Consider the following 19,971-nt stretch of genomic DNA (forward strand, 5'->3'; position numbering starts at 1 on the left):
TACCGCTTGAGCCACATCCCCAGCCCCTAAGCATCTTTTTGTATGCTTATTGACTATCTGAATGACTTCTTTATAGAAATAGATAATATTGAAATTTTTCATCATTTTGAACTTTTTTATTGAGTTTTAAAGTTTCTTTTTTATTTTGTTAAAATATATTTTTAGTTGTAGCTAGACACAATATCTTTATTTGTGTATTTTTACATGGTTTTGAGGATTGAACCCAATGCCTCACACTCGCTAGGCGAGTGCTCTACCACTGAGCTACAACCTCAGCCGAAGTTTTAAGGTTTTTTAAGAGACATGGTCTCAGTATGTTACCCAGGCTGGCACCATATTCCTGTACTTAAATAATCCTCCTGCCTCAGCTTCCTGAATAGCTGGAACTATAGGCGAGCACCACTGTTTCTAGCTTAAAAGTTCGTAATTTTTGTGAAGTACCATGCATCTATTTTTTCCTTATGATTCCAGTGCTTTTTGATGTTACAGTTAAGAAATAATGTCAAATTTTAGGTCATGAAGATTTTCCCATTTCTTCCTAAAAAATTATAGTTTTAATTTTTACATTCAGATCTTTTATCCATTTGGAGTTAATTATTGTATAATGGTATAAAGTGAGATTTGGCTTAATTCACTGTTTGTTTTGAAAAGACTCCTTGCTTCCACTTCCATTTTTTTTCATCCACTCTGCCATGGTGGGGATTGAACCCAGGGCCTTATGTGTTAGGTGAGCACTAACTATTGGGCTATAGCCCTAATTATGTGTCTTTATAGATATACTTTCCTCTACATTGTTTTTCTTCTCTAAACATTTGTTACAGGAACTGCATCCTTTTTTTTATGTGGGATTTACCATGTTGTAGATTCAACTATTATATAACCTCATAGTATTAATTGATCTATTCTTTGTTCTCATGTTTCCTGTGAACTGATAAATCAGTAAGCTTGGTGAGATCCAGCCTCATATGCATATTGCATTTCATTAGAAGGCATTTCTTTTTTCTTTTTTCTTAAGGGAGGTTGTACAAATGTATAATGGTATGATGATCCCTTGCATACTTGTTACCAACTTACCAAGATGTGCTGGTTTTGCTTAATTTATTAACCATCCACTTCCCCCCTTTTGTGTTATTTTTAAGCAAAATAAACTTTTTTTTTTAATATTTATTGTTTAGTTTTCGGCGGACACAACATCTTTATTTGTATGTGATGCTGAGGATCGAACCCAGTGCCGCGTGCATGCCAGGCAAGCACGCTACCGCTTGAGCCATTTCCCCAGCCCAAAATAAACTTTTTTATTTGTGTAAATTCCTTTCTCTTTCTGTTTTTAAATTTTTTTTTTTTTTTTTTTTTTTTTTGGTATTGGGGATGGAACCTAGTGGCACTATACAACTGAGTTTTACCCCCAGTTTTTTTTTTTTTTAATTTTTATTTATTTTTTGTACTAGGGAGTGAATCCAGGAGCAATTAACCACTAAGCCACACCCTCAGCCCTTTTCTGTATTTTCTTTATAGAGACAGGGTCTTAACTTTGAGTTACTTAGGGCCAAGTTGCTGAGGCTAGCTTTGATCTTCCCATCTTCAGCCTCCCAAGCTGCTGGGATTACAGATGTGTGCCACCATGCCCAGCCTTTTAATTTTTTTTAATATTTATTTTTTTATTTGTAGTTGGACACAATACATCTATTTTATTTTTATTTTTATTTTTATGTGGTGCTGAGGATCGAACCCAGGGCCTCACACGCGCTAGGCAAGCGCTCTACCGCTGAGCCACAAACCCCCACCCCAGCTTTTTAATTTAATTTTGAGACAGGATCTTGCTAAGTTGTAAACTTGTGATTGCTCCTACTTCAGCTTCCAGGTCACTGGGATTATAGATTTGTGCCACTATACTTGGGTTTTCTTGTTTTTCATGCTAGGTATCAAATTTAGGGTCTCATACATGCTAGACAAGTGTTTTACCACTGAGCTACATCCCAGCCCCTAAATTTCTTTATATTTATTTGGTAGGCATTTTGAATCACTTAAATGTTATATTCAATAACTAATGAAAGAATAGACTCCTGGTTAGTGTTGTTTTGTGATACCTGATCTATCCAATCATTTTTAGGACTAGATTGTGATCTTGACCTTTTTTTTTTTTTAAGTTGTAGATGAACACAATATCTTTATTTATTTTTATGTGGTGCTTGCTAGGCAAGTGCTCTACCACTGAGCCACAACCCTAGCACTTGACCTATTTTGAGATTTAGTATTTGTTGCAGGCTGAGCATCCCTATCAGAAAATGTGAAATCCAACATTCTGTAAGATCTGAATTTAGGTTCTGCCATGGTGTTACAAGTGGATAATTCCATACCTGACTTCATGTGATGGATTGCGGTCAAAATGCAGGTGCACTGAAAATATTATATAAAATTATCTTCAGCCCATGTGGGTAAGTTTTACGGAGCTGGGTGTGATGGACCACAGCTATAATTTCCACTACTTAGGAGTTGGAGTGAGGCAGGAGGATCGGTAGTTCCAAGTCAGCCTTGCCAACTTGGTGAGACCCTGTCTCAGAGTAAAATTTTAGAAAGGGCTTGGGAGGTATAACTCAGTGTTAGAGTGCTTACCTAGCATGAGTAAAACCCTGGACTCAATCCCAGTTTAAAAAAAAAAAAAGAAAAGATATATGAAATTATAAATGAATATCTAAACTTGGGGCCCTTTCTCATGACATTTCCTTAAATATGCAAATATTCCAGTATCTGAAAAAATCTGGAATTGGAAACACCTACTGGTCACAGTATTTCAGATAATGGATATTCAACTGGTATGTAAAATAGTAGTTATCTTGGCCAGAAATACTGTTGAAGAAAATCAAAAGTAAAAACATCTGAGTGGACCCAAAAACAGAGGGTGGGTGGGGGGAACTGTTTCAGGGAACATTGCTTTGATATAGTAACATACCTCTTGGGTGTCTGTCAGACTCTGTGGATCAGTGAAGGTCAGTGGCAATCAGTGGTTTCTGTACCCTGTGCCACTTTATATCTGTAAGTGTCTTATTGTTTTCATCAGTGAACTATTTGTTCTACTAAGTAAACTGGTTTGTCAAACAATTGCACTTTATTAGTCAAAGATGTAACTGTGTAATCAATTAAAAAGATGTGAGTTCTGTAAATAAATATTATGTTTAGTCTCTTTGTAGGGGAGGCTACATGAGTGTTTAAGGACACTTTGACACTTCATAGCATTTGTTCAAGGTTTTGTAACTGGCTCTCAGCAACTACTAGGATAAGATAATCCTTCTAATAAGCAAAATTTAGCCGTTTTAAGCTTTTTGGGTATGTACTACAAGTAAATAGGAGAGAAAACACTCAGTACATTCAAATGATATTTGAAAAAGTATAAAACTTTAGTTAGGCTTAATGTGAGGTTGAAAGCGTGTAGGCACTTTTAAGTTTATTCCTTATAATGCAATTTCAGTGAGACAGCATAACCTAGAAATGGAAAGCCTGGGTGTAGTAAATGTAATTTAAGTATTAGCTCTACTGCTCAAGAACTGAATGGATTTGGTTGAGATATTTAACTGCTTTATAGTTTACTATAAAACCGAGGTGGTAAATTAGACAAACACATGTGGAATCAAATTTAGATTTAATCAAATTTGATTAGATTAAGTTCACATTCTTTGTGCTCTTCCATGACCCATTGCCTGTTTTGTATCTCTGGGCTTCCCATAGTATCTAGTTCATAGGAAGTTCTACAAATGATAAATTATTAGTTATACTCCTTAGGTTTTAAGAATTTCTACGTTTGTACTTGCAAGAGGCAAAGAGTTATCAGAATGTTAGAAGTGAAAGGAATTGGGCTGGGGTTGTGGCTCAGCCGCAGAGTGCTCGCCCAGCATGTATGAGGCCCTGGGTTCGATCCTTAGCACCACATGAAAATTAAATAAGTAAAATAAAGTTATCGTGTCCAATTATAACTAAAAAATAAATATTAAAAAAAATAAAAGGGCCGGGGATGTGGCTCAAGTGGTAGCAGCCTGGCATGCGTGCGGTCCGGGTTCGATCCTCAGCACCACATACAAACAAAGATGTTGTGTCCGCCGAAAACTAAAAAAAAAAAAATATTAAAAAAAATTCTCCCTCCCTCCCTCCCCCCCCCTCCCTCCTCCCCCCTCAAAAGAATAAATAAAATAAAAGGAATCTTAGATCATTTGGTCTTGACTATTATTTTCTAGACTATTATTTTCTTACTACTGAGCAAAGTAGTAAGAGTTGGAGACCAAGCCAGAACTGGTGTCAGAGTTAAGATCTGTGTTACTATACTGGGAATGGCACCAGTCATATTGCTAGACTTTTTGGACCTAAATTGTTCTGTTCCCTGAATGTTTTAAATTTTGAGTGTTGTGATTATTTTATTAAAATGGGATTTCAGTTCTGTTTGATCCAGAGTGACTAGAGTTTATAAATTATGTAACATTTTACTTTTCTAATTTTTTTAAGTAATTTTTAAAAATTATTTCTAAGAATCCTAATCTTTTCCATTAAAATAAGCTTTAGGTTGTAATAGTCAATTATATCTGTGTTTTTGGGTTCCACATTTGTTGATTCAAATAATGGTGTATCAAAAATATTTTGGGAGAAAAACTGCCATCTGTATTTAATATGTAAAAAAGTTTTTTCTTGTCTTTTCTTAAACAATACAGTATAACTACTATTTACATGACATTTACATTGTATTTGGTATTTTAAGTAATCTAAAGATTTGTAGGTTCTATGCAAATACTACACCTTTTCACCTAAGGAACTTTAGCATCCTCAGATTTTGCTATCTCAGGTCTTAGAACCAATCTCCCAGGGTACCAAGGGACAACAATGTTGTTTTATAATTAAATTTACTTGAAAATAGAGTTAACCTTACTGGAAACCTTGGCAACCAATTTTCCAAGGGAGGAAGTTGGAGGAGATATACTGGTTGCACAGATTACAACATGTTATTTAGAAGTAAAAGTGCTCTGGATGATTTAACTTAATAATATCATCCATTTTCAGAGGTGGGGGAAATTATAGTTACATAGTGTAACATATGTTACATATGTTGGTTAAATCAGGAATAGTACCTGTATTTGCTTCTGAGTAGCTTTTTATAGCAGTGATTGGTTACTTTTGGAGTAAAGATTAGTATTAACTCAGGTTTAATGTTAGTTTTTTCTTCCAATAGGCTATCTTTATTTCGTTGATTAGATTTGATAAAGTTCACATTCTTTCCTCTTTGTGCTCTTTACCTACTGCCTGTTTTGTATCTCTGGGCAAGTAGAGCATAGAGAGCCATCCTTAGGCAGGCTTTTAGACTAAATAGTAGGTGAACTGTCTCCCCAATTAGCTTGTTCTTTGAGTGGAATTTATAAGGTATTTTAAATTTGAGGATATACTTCAGTTTTTTCAGTCTGTTGAGTTTAATAAAAATATATATTTAATCTTTTCAGAGGTCGAAACAATAGCAAAGGACTGCCTCAGTCTACGGTGAGTAACTTTAATGTTTGCAAAAAATTGTTGGCTAAAATATGATTTCTAAATATACATTAAAGGCCAAGGCAAAAAGCTTTTTTTCTTTATTGTTGGAAACCTTCCTAGATTAATATAGTATAGTACAAAATTATTGGCTATATGTGTTGTGTTTTGCTGATAACCGTATAAAGGGTAAAAATTGCGTATAAATGATATTTTTGTCACATAATAAGAAAGTTATTATTTTTTTAAAGAATTTAACCTTTATTTTTTTGTGGTGCTGAGGATTGAACCTAGTGCCTCACGTGCTAGGCAAGCGCTCTACCACTGAGCTACAGCCCCAGCCCTTATTTGTTCTTTTGTAAGTGACTAAAGGCAAATTGAAGCAATTAATCTCTAAAAGATAAATAGAACACCAAGGGTGAAGTTTGGAAAGTTCTTTGGTGTATTAGTCTACTTTTTGTCACTGTCACCAAAATACCCAACAAGAACAACTTCGAGAATGAAAAGTCTATTTTGGCTCTTAATTTCAGAGGTTTTGTCCTTGGTTGGATAACCAAATTGATGTGGGCCTGGGGTGAAACACAGCATCATAGTAGAAGTATGAGGGAGGAAAGTTATTCAATTTCTGGCAGCTGAGAAGCAGAGAGAAGAGGGGAAAGGGACTCAGGGAAGAACCACTCTTCCAGGGCATGCCTTCCAGTGACCCACATCCTCCAGCCACAACCCACTTACCTACAGCTACCACCCAGTTAATCCATTCAAACTGGGATGGGCTGATCAGGCTCTCTCTCATAACACAATCATTTCACCTCTGAACATTTTCATTTCCTGATTTGACACAGGAGGTTTGGGGGATACCTCATATCCCCCATTTTATTTGTAGATGGACACAATACCTTTATTTCTTTTTTTAAATTTTTAAATATTTATTTTTAGTTGTAGTTAGACACAATACCTTTATTTTATTTATTTATACGTAGCACTAAGGATCAAACACAGTGCCTCACCCATGCTAGATGAGTTTTCTACCACTGAACCACAACCCCAGCCCCAACATTCAAGCTTTTTATTTTGAATTAATAAGCTATATATATTTTTTAAACTCCTTTCATTTTTCTCCTTTGGAAAGGGCCTTCTGATCTTACCTTTAGGAAGCCAGTGGAATTTACATGGAACTGAAAAGCATAAGTTCGGTTTGATAAATAAGTTATCACTAATTTTTGAGTCACCCTGCCTTTATTAGACAGATCGACTTCATAAGGATCAAGAGGGCACAACTTACATTATTATGTATTATGGGGTGGTGTGGTTGACCAGATGTTAAAATACTTGCATCGATTGATGCAGGTATGCAGAGAGAAAGTAGCTGGGGGTTCTCCTCATTCCATTAATTTGTTATTTATTAAGAGTTATTTTACCCTTTTTAGGATATAGATAGGAGTGGTTTTTGTTTCTTCTTCTTCTTTTTTTTTTTTTGGTTGGTTGGTTGGTTTGATTTTTGTGGGCCTGTACATGCTAGGCATGTGCTCTACCACTGAACTATACAAATGCATATAATTCTCTAACTGCCAGTGCAGTTGGACAGTAAAACAGTTCTATCACCCATCAAAATCCTTCATGCCACTTTGTTGAGAACCTTCATTCCCCAATCATTGATTTGCCTTCTGTCCTCATGATTTTATTTTTCCTCTTTTAGAGAGGTTTAGTATTGCTTTTTTTGTATCATGTATAAATCATGTTGTTAATTGCTATGCCTGACTTTACTGTTAAAAACCCTAACTTCTTCTTTAAGGATGCAGAAGATTGTAGTAAACCAAATATTAATACATGTGAGGAGCTGTGAGGAGTTACCAGCAATCTAAAGAGTTTGTAACAAAATGTTCACTTTAATGTATATGGAAGTATAAATACTAATTTATAATATTGTTTTTTAATATTTCAGATTTCTTTTGATGGAATCTATGCAAATATGAGGATGGTTCATATACTTACATCAGTTGTTGTAAGTTATCAGATTGTTGGGAATAGATTGCTTTGGGTGTAGAATAAAGTAATTTCATGAAGTTAAAATGTAGATAAATGATTGTCAAAGTACATTTGTTGGGTCATATTTGATCAAGATGATTTAGGAAAAAAATACATTAGAACTCTTTATGTAGTCTATTGTAACTGTAAACACATTCTTGTTAGCACTGTATAAAATAATATTTGTAGTTAATTATCTGTTGTGTATTATTTTATCTGATATAGGTGGGATCAGATGTATTTAACTTGAATATTTGTAAATTTATACTGTAAACTCTGAGTCTCCTGAAGAATTTTGAGATTCCATTGTATTGTTAATGTTCTGAAATTTTTGTTGTTTGTCAGTGAATAGCTAGTATTGAATAAAGCCTAATGAATTATGAAACATAAAATGAAGACACATATCCCTGATGATGTAGTACTGTTTCTTTGAAAAATTAATTGTCTGTTTTTAGGGATCCAAATGTGAGGTACAAGTGAAAAATGGAGGTATTTATGAAGGAGTTTTTAAAACATACAGTCCTAAGGTAATTATTTCTTTCTTTTTTTTAATTAATGTAAATCAACTATTATGTGTTTGTATTACTTCCTGAGCAGTGTCTATCGAATTCTGATTAGCAAATTTGTAGTTACGAAGTGAGCATATTTATCATGATTAGCTTCATATGGTAGTTCTTAAAAAGAAAAACATTTTCATGCTCAGTGTATTTTGATTTTGCTGTAAAGTTTCAAATACCAATTATTTTAATGACCAGAGTGCTCAAAAGACCAACTTATAGATTTAAGGGTATTTTTTTCTACACTTCAAAGGATTGAACTAATGGCTTTGTGCATGCTAGGCAAGCGCTCTACCAATGAGCTACGTGCCCAGCCCTTTTTATTTTGAGGCAAAGTTTCATTAAATTGTTTAGGCTGACCTCCAACTTGCCATCCTTATCCCTCAGCCTAAGTTGCTGAGATTACAGGTGTGCGCTACCACATCTGACTAGATTTGATGGAAAAGACAATAGACCACATATTTTTAAAAGGGCATGATTGTTTTCTCTATCTATGTATCTATCTATCTTTATGTGGATCTGTACATGCTAGGCAAGTGCTCTACCACTGAGCTATACCCTCAGCCCTCCAAAAAGCATATAATTCTGTAACTGCCAGTGCAGTCGGACAGTAAAACAGTTCCATCACCCAGGATCGAACCCAGGTCCTCACGCGCATGAGGCAAGCACTCGACCACTGAGCTACAACCCCAGCCAATGATTATTTTCTTAAAGTAATTATTTTTGCCAAAGACATAAAAGAAATAGCACTTTCGTGAACTTAAGGGACTTCTATCAAATTTTTTCCATAAGTGTTTTAAATATTTACTCATGTTTTTCATTTTAGTGCGATTTGGTACTTGATGCTGCACATGAGAAAAGTACAGAATCCAGTTCGGGGCCAAAACGTGAAGAAATAATGGAGAGTATTTTGTTCAAGTGTTCAGACTTTGTTGTGGTACAGTTTAAAGATATGGACTCCAGTTATGCAAGAAGAGGTGGGCTTTGGTTTTCTAAATATGCTTCCCAGTTTATTAGATTTATTCCACAGTGATTACTCTAGTATATGACTGAGATGGGTTGTTGTTTTTTTTTTTTTTTTTTTTTTTTTTGTCTTTTAAGAACAATGGAACTTTGAATCCATTTTTGTTGGAAAAATGCTCAAAACTTTGGAGAACAATCATGTGGGTATTTCAGTAGCAAATATTAAGTTTATGTTCTGTAAAAAAATAATTTGGAAAGTATTTTCCGCAGTTTCATAGTCAAAAATGCTACTGATATTCAGTTGAAAATTCTTATTCCATTTGGCCAATGATGAGCTTTAATTTATAAGTAGACCTATAAATCTGTAAGGAAATCAAAACATAGGGCTATAGAAGAAAGGCAGAGATCTGTGGATAGAAAATAATCATTTAATGAAGATGAAGAAAGGCAAAGTAGAACATTCCTGTTTTAAAAATTTAAGATATTATGTACTTATTAAAATTTAGTTTATTTCAGCGTTTATTGAGGAGGAACATGCAGGAGTCGCTGCCCTTCATTTGGAGAGCATACTCTGCAATGCTGAGTGTTCATTAACATGGTGAATGGCACTTGGGAGCAATTTTGGACTTGGTTCTGAAATTCTTTAATTAAAATAGTCAAATGTAAAATTCTTCAGCAGATTGTAATTCATTACAATTTGATTTTCATGATTCAGTCTACACCAAATGCTGTTTTTTTTGTTTTGTTGTTGAGCTGATTTTTCTACACTGCGACTATAAAGCACAGGAAGTTAAAACCTTTCTCTTAACAAGGTTCTCACCTATTAGCTTGCTTTTTCAGAGGCTGGCAACAGTAGGCACTCTGTAACTGCTTTGAAATGCTGATGGAAAGTGCAGTGTTCCATTTTTTAATCTTCTCAAATGTTTGCGTCCCTTAGTGGGGGCTGGGGAGGGTTGTAGGGGTTGGTACTGGGAATTGAACTTGGAGGCACTTAACCACTGAGCCACATCCCCAGCCCTTTTTTGTATTTATTTAGAGACCGGGTCTCACTGAGTTGCTTAGTGCCTCCCTGAATTGCTGAGGCTGGCTTTGAACTTTCGATCCTCCTGCCTCAGCCTTCCAAGCTGCTGGTGTTACAGGTGTGTGCCACTGTGCCAACTCCTGGTTCTTTTTCAGTTTAATTTGAGACAGGATGATCAAGTTTGTGTTACTGTGTGTGACTGTAGAGGGACACTTTTGAAAGTGTTCAGTATGCTCTTAAAAAGGTAGAAATATTTTGCTATGTGCTAAAATGATTATTTTCTTTATAAAACGATTGTTTAACTGAATATCAGTATTATAGTTTCAGGTATTTTATTTCAAAACTGTGGTGATTTAGTGAATTGTACAGTTGTGTCCATCTAGTACATAGCATCCTGAAATAGTGTTGTTATGTCTTTAAGTTTTCAATCTTTTAAGCCAGGTTCTCAGGACTACTCTGGCAGAAGTTGCTCACTATAAAATAAAATTTCTAATCTGGATACTATCAGCATGTAGACATCCCTTTTAGAGTTATTAATGGGATAGTTCATTAATGGAAAACATGAAGGCACTTAGTTCTACTTTTAGATTTACCTTATTTTGTATTAGAGACTTAGATTTCCAGCCTCCTAGAATAAAGCAAGGTAGGATTTAACCAATGCTTGTTAATGCTGTATCACAAAGTTTTTTTAAGTGTCCAGTTTTCACCTATAGAGATTCTAATTTAATTATTAACTTCGGTGAGATGTTAGGCATGTGATTATGAAGTGCAGTTGGGGATATGAACCATAGATTTATGAGATTATAGTATTAGTCTGTTCTGTGGGTCTTGGGGACTTTTGTTCTTTTTTTTTTATTGCCTTTCAGTGCCCTTTCTGTCTCAGAAAGGAGGATTATCTTCAGTAGTCTTTGCTGCTATCATGCAATACTACTATTCTACATCTTTTTTTTAATTTTTAAAAAGTTATTTTTAGATATACATGACAATAGAATGACATTATACGTACATGGAAGTATAACTTATTCTAATTAGGACTTTTCTACATCTTAAATGGACAGATGGATTGAATTTTTTAAGGATTAATAGAAATTAGTTGGGCATGGTGGTACATGCCTGTAATTCTAGGTAGTTCGTAGGTTGAGGCAGGAGGACCTCAAGTTAGGGTCTCAAAAAAAAAAAAAAAAAAAGGTAGGGGGTTTGAGATGTAGCTCAGTGGTTCAGTGCCACTGGGTTCAGTGCTTACTACTACCTCCACCCCACTCTCCACAAATAATAATAAATAAAAAATAATAGAAGTTAATGAGTGCTAAAAACCCAAAATAGTAAGCTTACCATTATGTACAACTATAATGCATCAATGTAAAGTGTGGAAAAATAAATATTTGTAGCTTCCTAAAAGAAGAGGGAAATGTATTTCCTTTCTGTGCTTTGTCTTACAATTCTCTTCTGTAACAATACTGTCAAAATCTTAAGGTCAATAATATTTGTGTGCGTATTCTGTGTGTTAAACCCTGTGTCAAATACTTTGTATTTCTTAATTTAATCATCACAACTTATTTCTTAAATGGATATGATTAGTATCCACATGTTGTAGATGAGGAAACAGACATTCTTAAATAATCTGGCCAAGTGAGGATACAAATCCTTCTTTCTCTGTCTCTCTCTCCTGGGGATTGAACTTGGGCACTCAAAAACATCTCCAGTCCTATTTGATTGATTGTACCAGGGATTGAATCCAGGGACACTTGACCACTGAGCCACATCCCCAGCCCTATTTTGTATTTTATTTAGAGGGGGGTCTCACTGAGTTGCTTAGCACTTTGCTTTTGCTGAGGCTGACTTTGAACTTCCGAGCCTCATCCTGCCTCAGCCTCCTAAGCCTCTGGGATTATAGGCATGCGCCACCATGCCTGGCCAAATCCTTCACTTTAACTCCAGTTGATGTGCTTAATTCTTGTGACAAGAATTACATGGTCTGATTTTTTTTTTTTCTTTTTCTTTTTTTTTGTGTGGGGGGGGTACCAGGTATTGAACTCAAGGGCACTAAACCACTGAGCTATACTCCTAGATCTATTTTGTATTAAATTTAGAGACAGGATCTTACTGCTAGGATTACAGGCATGTGCCACCATACCTTTTTTTTTTTTTTTTAACTGAGCTGTTTGCTTTATTAATCTGTGCTAACATTAAAGGATTTCCCTTCAAATAAAGCTAGTTTAAAAAAAAATACTAAAGCAACATAAGAGACAGCTTTGTATTATTCAGGATTCTTTTCCGTGGCCTGGCATGATGGCCAAGTGACTGAGGCAGGAGGAATTTCAAGTTGCCAGCCTCAGCAACTGATGCGACCCTGTCTCCAAAAAGGTCTGGGAATGTGGCTCATGGGTAAAGTGCCCTGGGTTCAATCCTCGATACCAAAAAGAAAAGAAAAGAATTTTATGTCTTTGGTTTTTTTATTGAGGAAGTCTTTTCAAGTAAGTAAGGTCTACATGGCTTTTAAATTCTTGAAGCTAACTTCATTAATTTCAAGAAATTAAAAAAGTCATATTCATGAATCTATACAAATGAATAAGGCTTAGAAATAATCTATATTTTCCTTATAATACAATGAACAAATTTCCTTTGATCTCTTGAATGTTATTTATGTACCAGTTTGACATGGACAAAATCAAAGTAGCAGTCAGGCACAGTGGTGCACTCCTGTAATCCCAGTGGCTCAGGAAGCTGAGGCAGGAGGATCACAAATTCAAAGCCAGCCTCGGGCCCGGGGTTGTGGCTCAGTGGTAGAGAGCTTGCCTAGCATTTGTGAGGCACTGGATTTGATCCCCAGATCCCCAGCACCACATAAAAATAAAATAAAGGTATTGTGTCCATCTGCAACATCCCCCCCTCCCCCCAAAAAAAAGGAAAAAAAAAAAAAAACCAAACCAGCCTCAGCAACATAGCAAGGCCCTCTGCAATTTAGTGAGACTCCATCTCTAAATAAAATACTGCTGGGGCTGGGGCTCAGTGGTTAAATGCCCTAGGTTCAAATCCCTGGTCCTCTCCACCTCCCCCCCAAAAATAAAAATGAAAGTAACTTTTCTTATCAACTCTAAGTCCCTTTAGCACACACATAATGAACGGCCCATAAGATTATCATTGGAAAATTAATTTATGTTTTGTACTTTATTTAAATTCTAGTGCAGGCAGATTCTGAATACTCTTGATTTTTTTCCTCTACATTTTTTCATCCGCTTTATAGGACATTTGGCTGCCTTTGTATCTTTTTATCTTGAAGTTGACCTGTTATCTGTGCTTGCTATTTATACTTTCTAGTATTTCCCTCCCTTTTTTCCTGCTCTTCCAGTTGTTCCCCCAGCCTCATTTTTTTGTTGAGGGTCAAACCAAGGGCTTCACACATACAAATAAGCATAAACTGTCCCGCTGAACTATGCTCCCAGCCCCCTTGTGCTCTTTTATTCATGTTGTTTATTTAATTATGCTGATTCAGTTATATTGTAGTTCTCTTGCTTCTCCTTTCTTGTTCTTCCTACTGCTTCATTTCCTTGTTAGTGCTCTTAGCCTACATAATAGCAAACAGATCTACTTATCAGTAAATAACGTTTTGTTGTAACACAGCTAAGTTCATTCGATGGCTGCTTTTATACCATGGGGCTAGAGTTGGGTCATTGTAAAAAGACTATAGGACTTGCAAAGCCAGAAGATTTTGTCAACCCTTGGCCTAGATCATTTTTCCTGCTGCATTGGGGCTATTAGGGCTGATGAAAAGTACATGTTATACTGATATTGAAGAAATAATAAAGCATGCTTTTTCCCTAAATTCATGGTTCTAAACTCATTTATAATATTTATATACTACATGATGTTTATAATACTATATATGTTTCTTATACTATGTAGTCTCATTGGATCTTTGGATTCCCTATTTATGACTATCCTAATTGGATTTAGTCCAGAGTGCTTTTTTTTTTTTTAAGGTGCTGAGGATTGAACCCAGGGCCTCACCCATACTAGATAAGCTCTCCATTGCTGAGTTATATGCTATACCCTAACCCCTAAAAGAATCACTTTTACTTACCAGACTCTGTCACATTTAGTGAAAAATCAATATAATAAGAAAATTGGTTAATGGAAATTATATCCATTATTAATTATCCTCTCCCTCCCCATCTACAAATTTGTCTTCCTCCTTGTTTTCATTATTTTCTTTTCTCTGGTTTTAATAATAAGAATTTTTAATCTCAACATTGTCATTATTCCTTTATTTTGTTCCTTTTTTTACCTTGTTTTTTTTTTTTTTTTTTTGTATATCCTGTTACTGGACTCTTGAACCTCTTTTTTTCTGCTTACTTCTTCTCTTCAGACTAGAAACCTACTGAAGCCTCTTTCATCCTAAAAAAGAATCCATCTTAATCCTACACGCTGAGGTTTGAGGAAACCTTTAAGTGCCAGGTCCTTTAGACTTCTTTTCAGTCTTCACTACTGTGCTTGATACTATGGACTGCAATTTCTTTCTGAGGCTACTTTTTTGTAATTTCTAGTGTTTATTGATCATTCCTTTCCTGCCTCATTCCTGTGCTTCTTTTCCTTCATACTGCTCTTGAATGTGTTTTGTGTTCCCAGTGTTTTCATTCTTTGCCCACATGACACTCATTTATATGTGCTGTCATGATTTTATGCCACATGGAAGATTCTTCCTCAGCATCTCTGTATGATGGCCCATATGCCAGGTATGTTATAATTTTGTTTCTCTCTCTCATACTTTGTTTCTTGTGTTTGAATACTTTATTTGTTTGTTTGTTTGTTTGGGGCATTGGGGCACTTAACCACTGAGCCATATCCCCATCCCTTTTTATATTTTACTTTGAGGCAGGGTCTTGTTAAGTTGCTTAGGGCCTTGCTAAAATGCTGAAGCTGGCTTTGAAATCGTGAGCCTCCTGTCTCAGCCTCCCGCCTCAGCCTCTCTAGCCCTTGGTATTACAGGTGTGAGCTGCTGCACCTGGCAATTCTGATGGCCTCGTATAATATTTTGTCCTGTCATATGGTCTCACTATAAATGTTTTTGAATAAATTAAATTTGGGGTCGTAGGACTGGGGTTGTGGCTCAGTAGTAGAGCAACTACCTAGCATGTGTGAGGCATTGGGTTCAATTGTCAACACCACATATAAATAAATGAAAATAATTTTTTAAAAAATTGGGGGTCCTAATTATTTTTTTTTCTCCCCCCCTTTTTTGGTGCTGAGGTCCAACTCAGGGCCTCAGTCATGACAGGCACGTGCTCTATCATTGAATCTCTCTCAGCCCTCTTAACATGTTTTTTAAAATTTTTATTCTTTTTAGTTGTAGATGGACACAGTGCCTTTATTTATTTATTTATTTTTATATGGTGTTGAGGATCAAACCCAGTGCCTCACACATGCTAGGCAAGTACTCTACCACTGAGCTACAGCCCCAGCCTGTCTTTTAACGTGTTTTTAAAAAAGAAGCGCTATTTTATGTAAGGAATGAGAAAGCTCTAAGCAGTCTATATAGTTGTCTAACAAATACTTATTGAATTTTGGAGGATGTTTATTGTTATGTTATACAGAAATTTATTTTGGTGTTGGGTACAGTGGCACTTGCCTTTTCATGCCAGTGACTCAGGAGATGGAGGCAGGAGCATTGCTAGTTCGAGTTCTGTCTCAGCAATTTAGCAAGAACCTGAGCATCTCAGCAAGATTCTGTGTCAAAAAATAAAACGGTGTATGGGCTGGGGTTGTGACTCATTGGCAGAGTGCTTGCCTAGCATGTGTGAAGGTTTAATTCTCAGCATCACATATCAATAAATAAAATAAAGGTTCATTGATAATTAAAAAAGTATATATGTTTTAAGGTACCCCTGGGTTCAATCCTCAGTACCAAAAAACCAAAAAAAAAAAAAACCCCAAAACACTATATTGGATCTCTTAAGAGAACCTTGTAAGACTGGATAACTTTACCTTTAATAAAACATACACACACCCCTTTAATTTCATAGTGTTCATGGTTCCCTGAGGGAGTCTGTGTATTCCTTGTTAAAAAGCTCTGCTCTAGCATTTTCATAGTTGCAGATACCAAAGTTGAAAGAATTCAAGAAAAATAGAATGCTGGACTTAGTGGCATTGAATTCCAAATACATCCAGAGATGTGAAGAGTTGAATGGATTGTAGCAGTAGTTGGACAAAGTTGAAGGAAATTGAAGTGTGAAGGTATAATTAAAAGTGAAAGGGGCTGTGGCTGTGGCTCAGTGGTAGAGCGCTTGCCTAGCATGTATGAGGCACTGGGTTTGATCCTCAGCAACATATAAAAATGAAGGTGTTCTGTCCATCTACAACCACAAAGGAAAAAAAAACCACATTTTTTTGTAAGTGAAAAATAAATTTCTACCAATTATTTTATTCTGGTGCTTTTCTTTCTTTCTTTCTTTTTTTTTTTTGGTAGTGCTGAAGATTGAACCAAGGGCCTTGCACATGCAATATTCCCGGCCTTAATGTTTCATTCTTGTATTTTTGTTGTGATTGACTTTTTTTTGGTACTGGGGATTGAGTCCAGGGGCACTTAACTACTGAGTCAAATCCCTAGCCCTTTTTATTTTTTGAGACAGGGACTCACTAAGTTAAGGGCCTTAGCCTCCTGAACAACCGAAATTAAAGGCCTGCACCACTTTGCCCAGCAGCTACTGTTGTGGTTTTTTTGACTTGATAGGGCAATCAATAACAGAAGGATCTCTTCTGAAGTGTATGGCATTAGAAATGCCATGTCAGTAATCTAAGGACGGGGCAAATCCCAGAGCAGATTTTAGCCTGGGAAGTTTGGATTCTGAGGAATCCAAACGTGTTCTACATTCACTAATGGATGGTGCTCTACTAGGGTGGGCAGGCCATAATGCTACAACTGAGGAGGCACATTATTGAAACTAAGAGTGCCTGGGCCCCATAGAGGGACTGGAAGTACTAAAGTTGGTCAGGCAGTCACCTCTTAAGTTACACAATGGTCAGGATGGGCATCCTGTCTTTTGAGGTTGCCTGTGGTAGATGGGCCCAAAGGGATGTGATGAATTTATAGGTAGCCTGTGGCAAGGAATGGGAGTTGGCTTGGGAGTTGCCATTCTACTAAGCAAGTTTTAAATAAATTTCAGTGATAAAATATTCTTCTGTTAAAATTGAATTGTAGGGCTGGGAATATATCTCAGATGGTAGAGTCTTGCCTCACATGCATAAGGCCCTGGATTCAGTCCCCAGCATCATATGTACAATTTTAGAGCATATAGAAATTTTCTGCCATTTTTCAAGTCGGAACAGTGAATCCAAACAAGACAAAAAGCAAAGAAAAACCTATGTCATACAGTAGAGATTTATTTGGGCACACAGTGTAAAAATACTGCTTAGTATCAGAAAGAGTAAGGTGGCCTGGTCTAAGACATATGGAAGCTACTTATTTTCATAACAGTCATAATCAGCTAAACAACAATAAAGAAAAATATTCATAGTAGGAACAGAATTTAAGGTGGAAAATCTTGAATACTATAAAATGGGATGTCAGGATGTGACTCGGTGGTGGAGCATTTGTGATACCCTGGGTTTGACCCTTAGCACTGAGAAAATGAAAAGCATTATATAAATTGCTCTGCTTAAAGAGAGAAACATACTATGCTTTGAATGGAAATATTTTATTACTATGAAGTTGTTGGTTCTTCTCAGAATAATCTCTAAAGATAGTAGCTCCGTTTTTGTAGAAATTGACAGTGTGATTCTAAAGTTTATGGGGTTATAGGTATTAACAGGAATTTTGGAGGTTTTTTTTTTTTTTTCTCTTACAGGATTCAGGACGAAATACTAAATACTAAGATGTATTAGAATTAAAGCATAATTGTAATAAAGGCAAAGAATAACAAATCCAAAACAGACTAAATTTGTGGGGGTATTTTGTTAATATATTATGAAGGTAGCACTTCAAATCTGGAGTAAGATAAATTATTCAGTAAAGGATGTTTGCACAATGTGGGGGAAATCAATTTCCTACTTCACAGTGATCGTCAAAATAAAACTCAATTAGGGGCTGAGGTTGTGGCTCAGTGATAGAGCACTTGCCTAGCACGAGCGAGGCTCTGGGTTTAAGCCTCAGCACCACGTAAAAAATAAATAAACAAACAAATAAATGGATAGATAGGTTTTTTTTTTTTTTTTTTTTTTAAATAAAGCTCAATTAGAGTGAAGTATCGGAAGAACCCTCAAAGCTAGCTGGGCAAGGAAGCGCACACCTGTAATCACAATGACTCAGGATGCTGAGGGAGGGGGATTGCAAGTTTTGGGGTATTTTTTACCCCCCAGTATTTATTTTTTAGCTGTAGTTGGACACAATACCTTTTATTTTATTTATTTTATGTGCTGCTGAGGATCAAACCCAGGGCCTAGCACATGCGTGGCAAGTGCTTTTACTGCTGAGCTACAGCCAAAGCCCAGGGATTAGAAGTTTGATGCTAGCCTCAGAAACTTATTAGACTCCTAGGTTCAATCCCTGACACCCTCCCCATTATCCCCCAAAAAGGGGGAAAAAAAAACCCAAATTATAGAAATACTAGAGCACATTTATGTATTTGTATAATTTTGAGTTGGGAAGAGCCTTTAGAAAAGAAAATTGTAATGTCAAAGATTGGTGTGTGTATTATGATTATAAAAAGCTAATTAGATATGTGCAAAGTAGTATATATTCCATTCATTTTAGAAGATGTGCTATAAATTGGCAAAAATAGAGTAAAAGCTTTACAAATAACGGGTGATCATGCAGAAAAGTAATATACTGCAGTAGTAAGCAAAGTAGTGTAGTTTCAAAACAGTGGAATATGATTTTTCAATCTCTCAACTTGATGGATGGTAAAAGTGAGAAAGAGTAATCTACCTGATGATAGTACGGGAATTAGAAAATGCACTTACACCCTGAGCTCTTTAGTAGGTGAATAATTCAGATGAGTCCAGTTTTTCAGTAGACAGGTTCTATTTATTTATTTTTTTCTCTTTCCTTACACAGTCTCAGTAGAGTCTTAGAAATAGCAAATATATTAGAAGTAGTAACAAAACTGAGTAATGAAGGAATGTGGGTTAATTGTCTTAATTTTAATTTTGGTTCTGTCTAACTGCGAATGTAATTAATAGCCTTTTTATCCAGATTTCAGTTCTGGCAAAGAGTATTAAATGAGCATGTGGGGGCTGGGGATGTGGCTCAAGTGGTAGCGCGCTCGCCTGGCATGCGTGCGCTCGCCTGGCATGCGTGCGGCCCGGGTTCGATCCTTAGCACCACATACAAACAAAGATGTATCCGCCGAAAACTAACTAACTAAATAAATATTAAAAAAAAAAATGAGCATGTGTACCTGAACAGTTGTGATTTTATGTTAGAAATGAAATGTCTGAATCTTGTTTTCTATATTTGCTAGGGAAATAGAAGTGTGTTTGTACAGCTGTAAGAATTGGAACTCATGTCTAATTTTACTTTCCTTAACCTGTTCTGGAACACTTTTTTTTTTTTTCCCAAATATTTTCATTTGTAGATGGACACAGTACCTTTATTTGATTTATATGTGGTGCTAAGGATTGAACCCACTGCCTCACACATACTAGGCAAGCGTTCTACCACTGAGCTATAACCCCAGCCCTGTGGAACACTTTTGACCGAAAGTTTGAGAGTAAATTGTAAAAGAGTGATGTGGTTGGCTAGAACTGTTGACATTTTAGGTTCTGTATCCTATTTTTTGACTCCTAAATATTTCTGAATTTACTTTTTTGTCCTATTTCTCCCTCCCCTTAAATTTTAAATACCTGGGATTGAACCCAGGGCCCAGGGTACATTCTGCCACTGATCTGCATCCCCAGGCCCCCCCCCTTTTT

General features: G+C 36.0%; 1 protein-coding gene across 9 annotated transcripts in view; it reads left to right on the forward strand.

The window, feature by feature from the left end:
- Atxn2 (ataxin 2) overlaps positions 1 to 19,971 on the forward strand; it is a 119,426-nt gene that overhangs the window by 34,843 nt on the left and 64,612 nt on the right. For all 9 annotated transcript variants that reach the window (XR_013091129.2, XR_013091130.2, XR_013091127.2 and 6 more), the window contains exons 2-5: positions 5,475 to 5,511; positions 7,442 to 7,501; positions 7,980 to 8,051; positions 8,908 to 9,058. Coding sequence is in view for 6 of the 9 variants with exons in the window: in XM_076852560.2 (XP_076708675.1) it covers positions 5,475 to 5,511; positions 7,442 to 7,501; positions 7,980 to 8,051; positions 8,908 to 9,058 (320 nt within the window). In the remaining 3 variants the exon portion in view is untranslated. The remainder of the gene's footprint in view (positions 1 to 5,474; positions 5,512 to 7,441; positions 7,502 to 7,979; positions 8,052 to 8,907; positions 9,059 to 19,971) is intronic.

This window comes from Callospermophilus lateralis, chromosome 1 (assembly GCF_048772815.1).
Source record: "Callospermophilus lateralis isolate mCalLat2 chromosome 1, mCalLat2.hap1, whole genome shotgun sequence".
In the NCBI taxonomy this organism is placed as follows: domain Eukaryota; kingdom Metazoa; phylum Chordata; class Mammalia; order Rodentia; family Sciuridae; genus Callospermophilus; species Callospermophilus lateralis.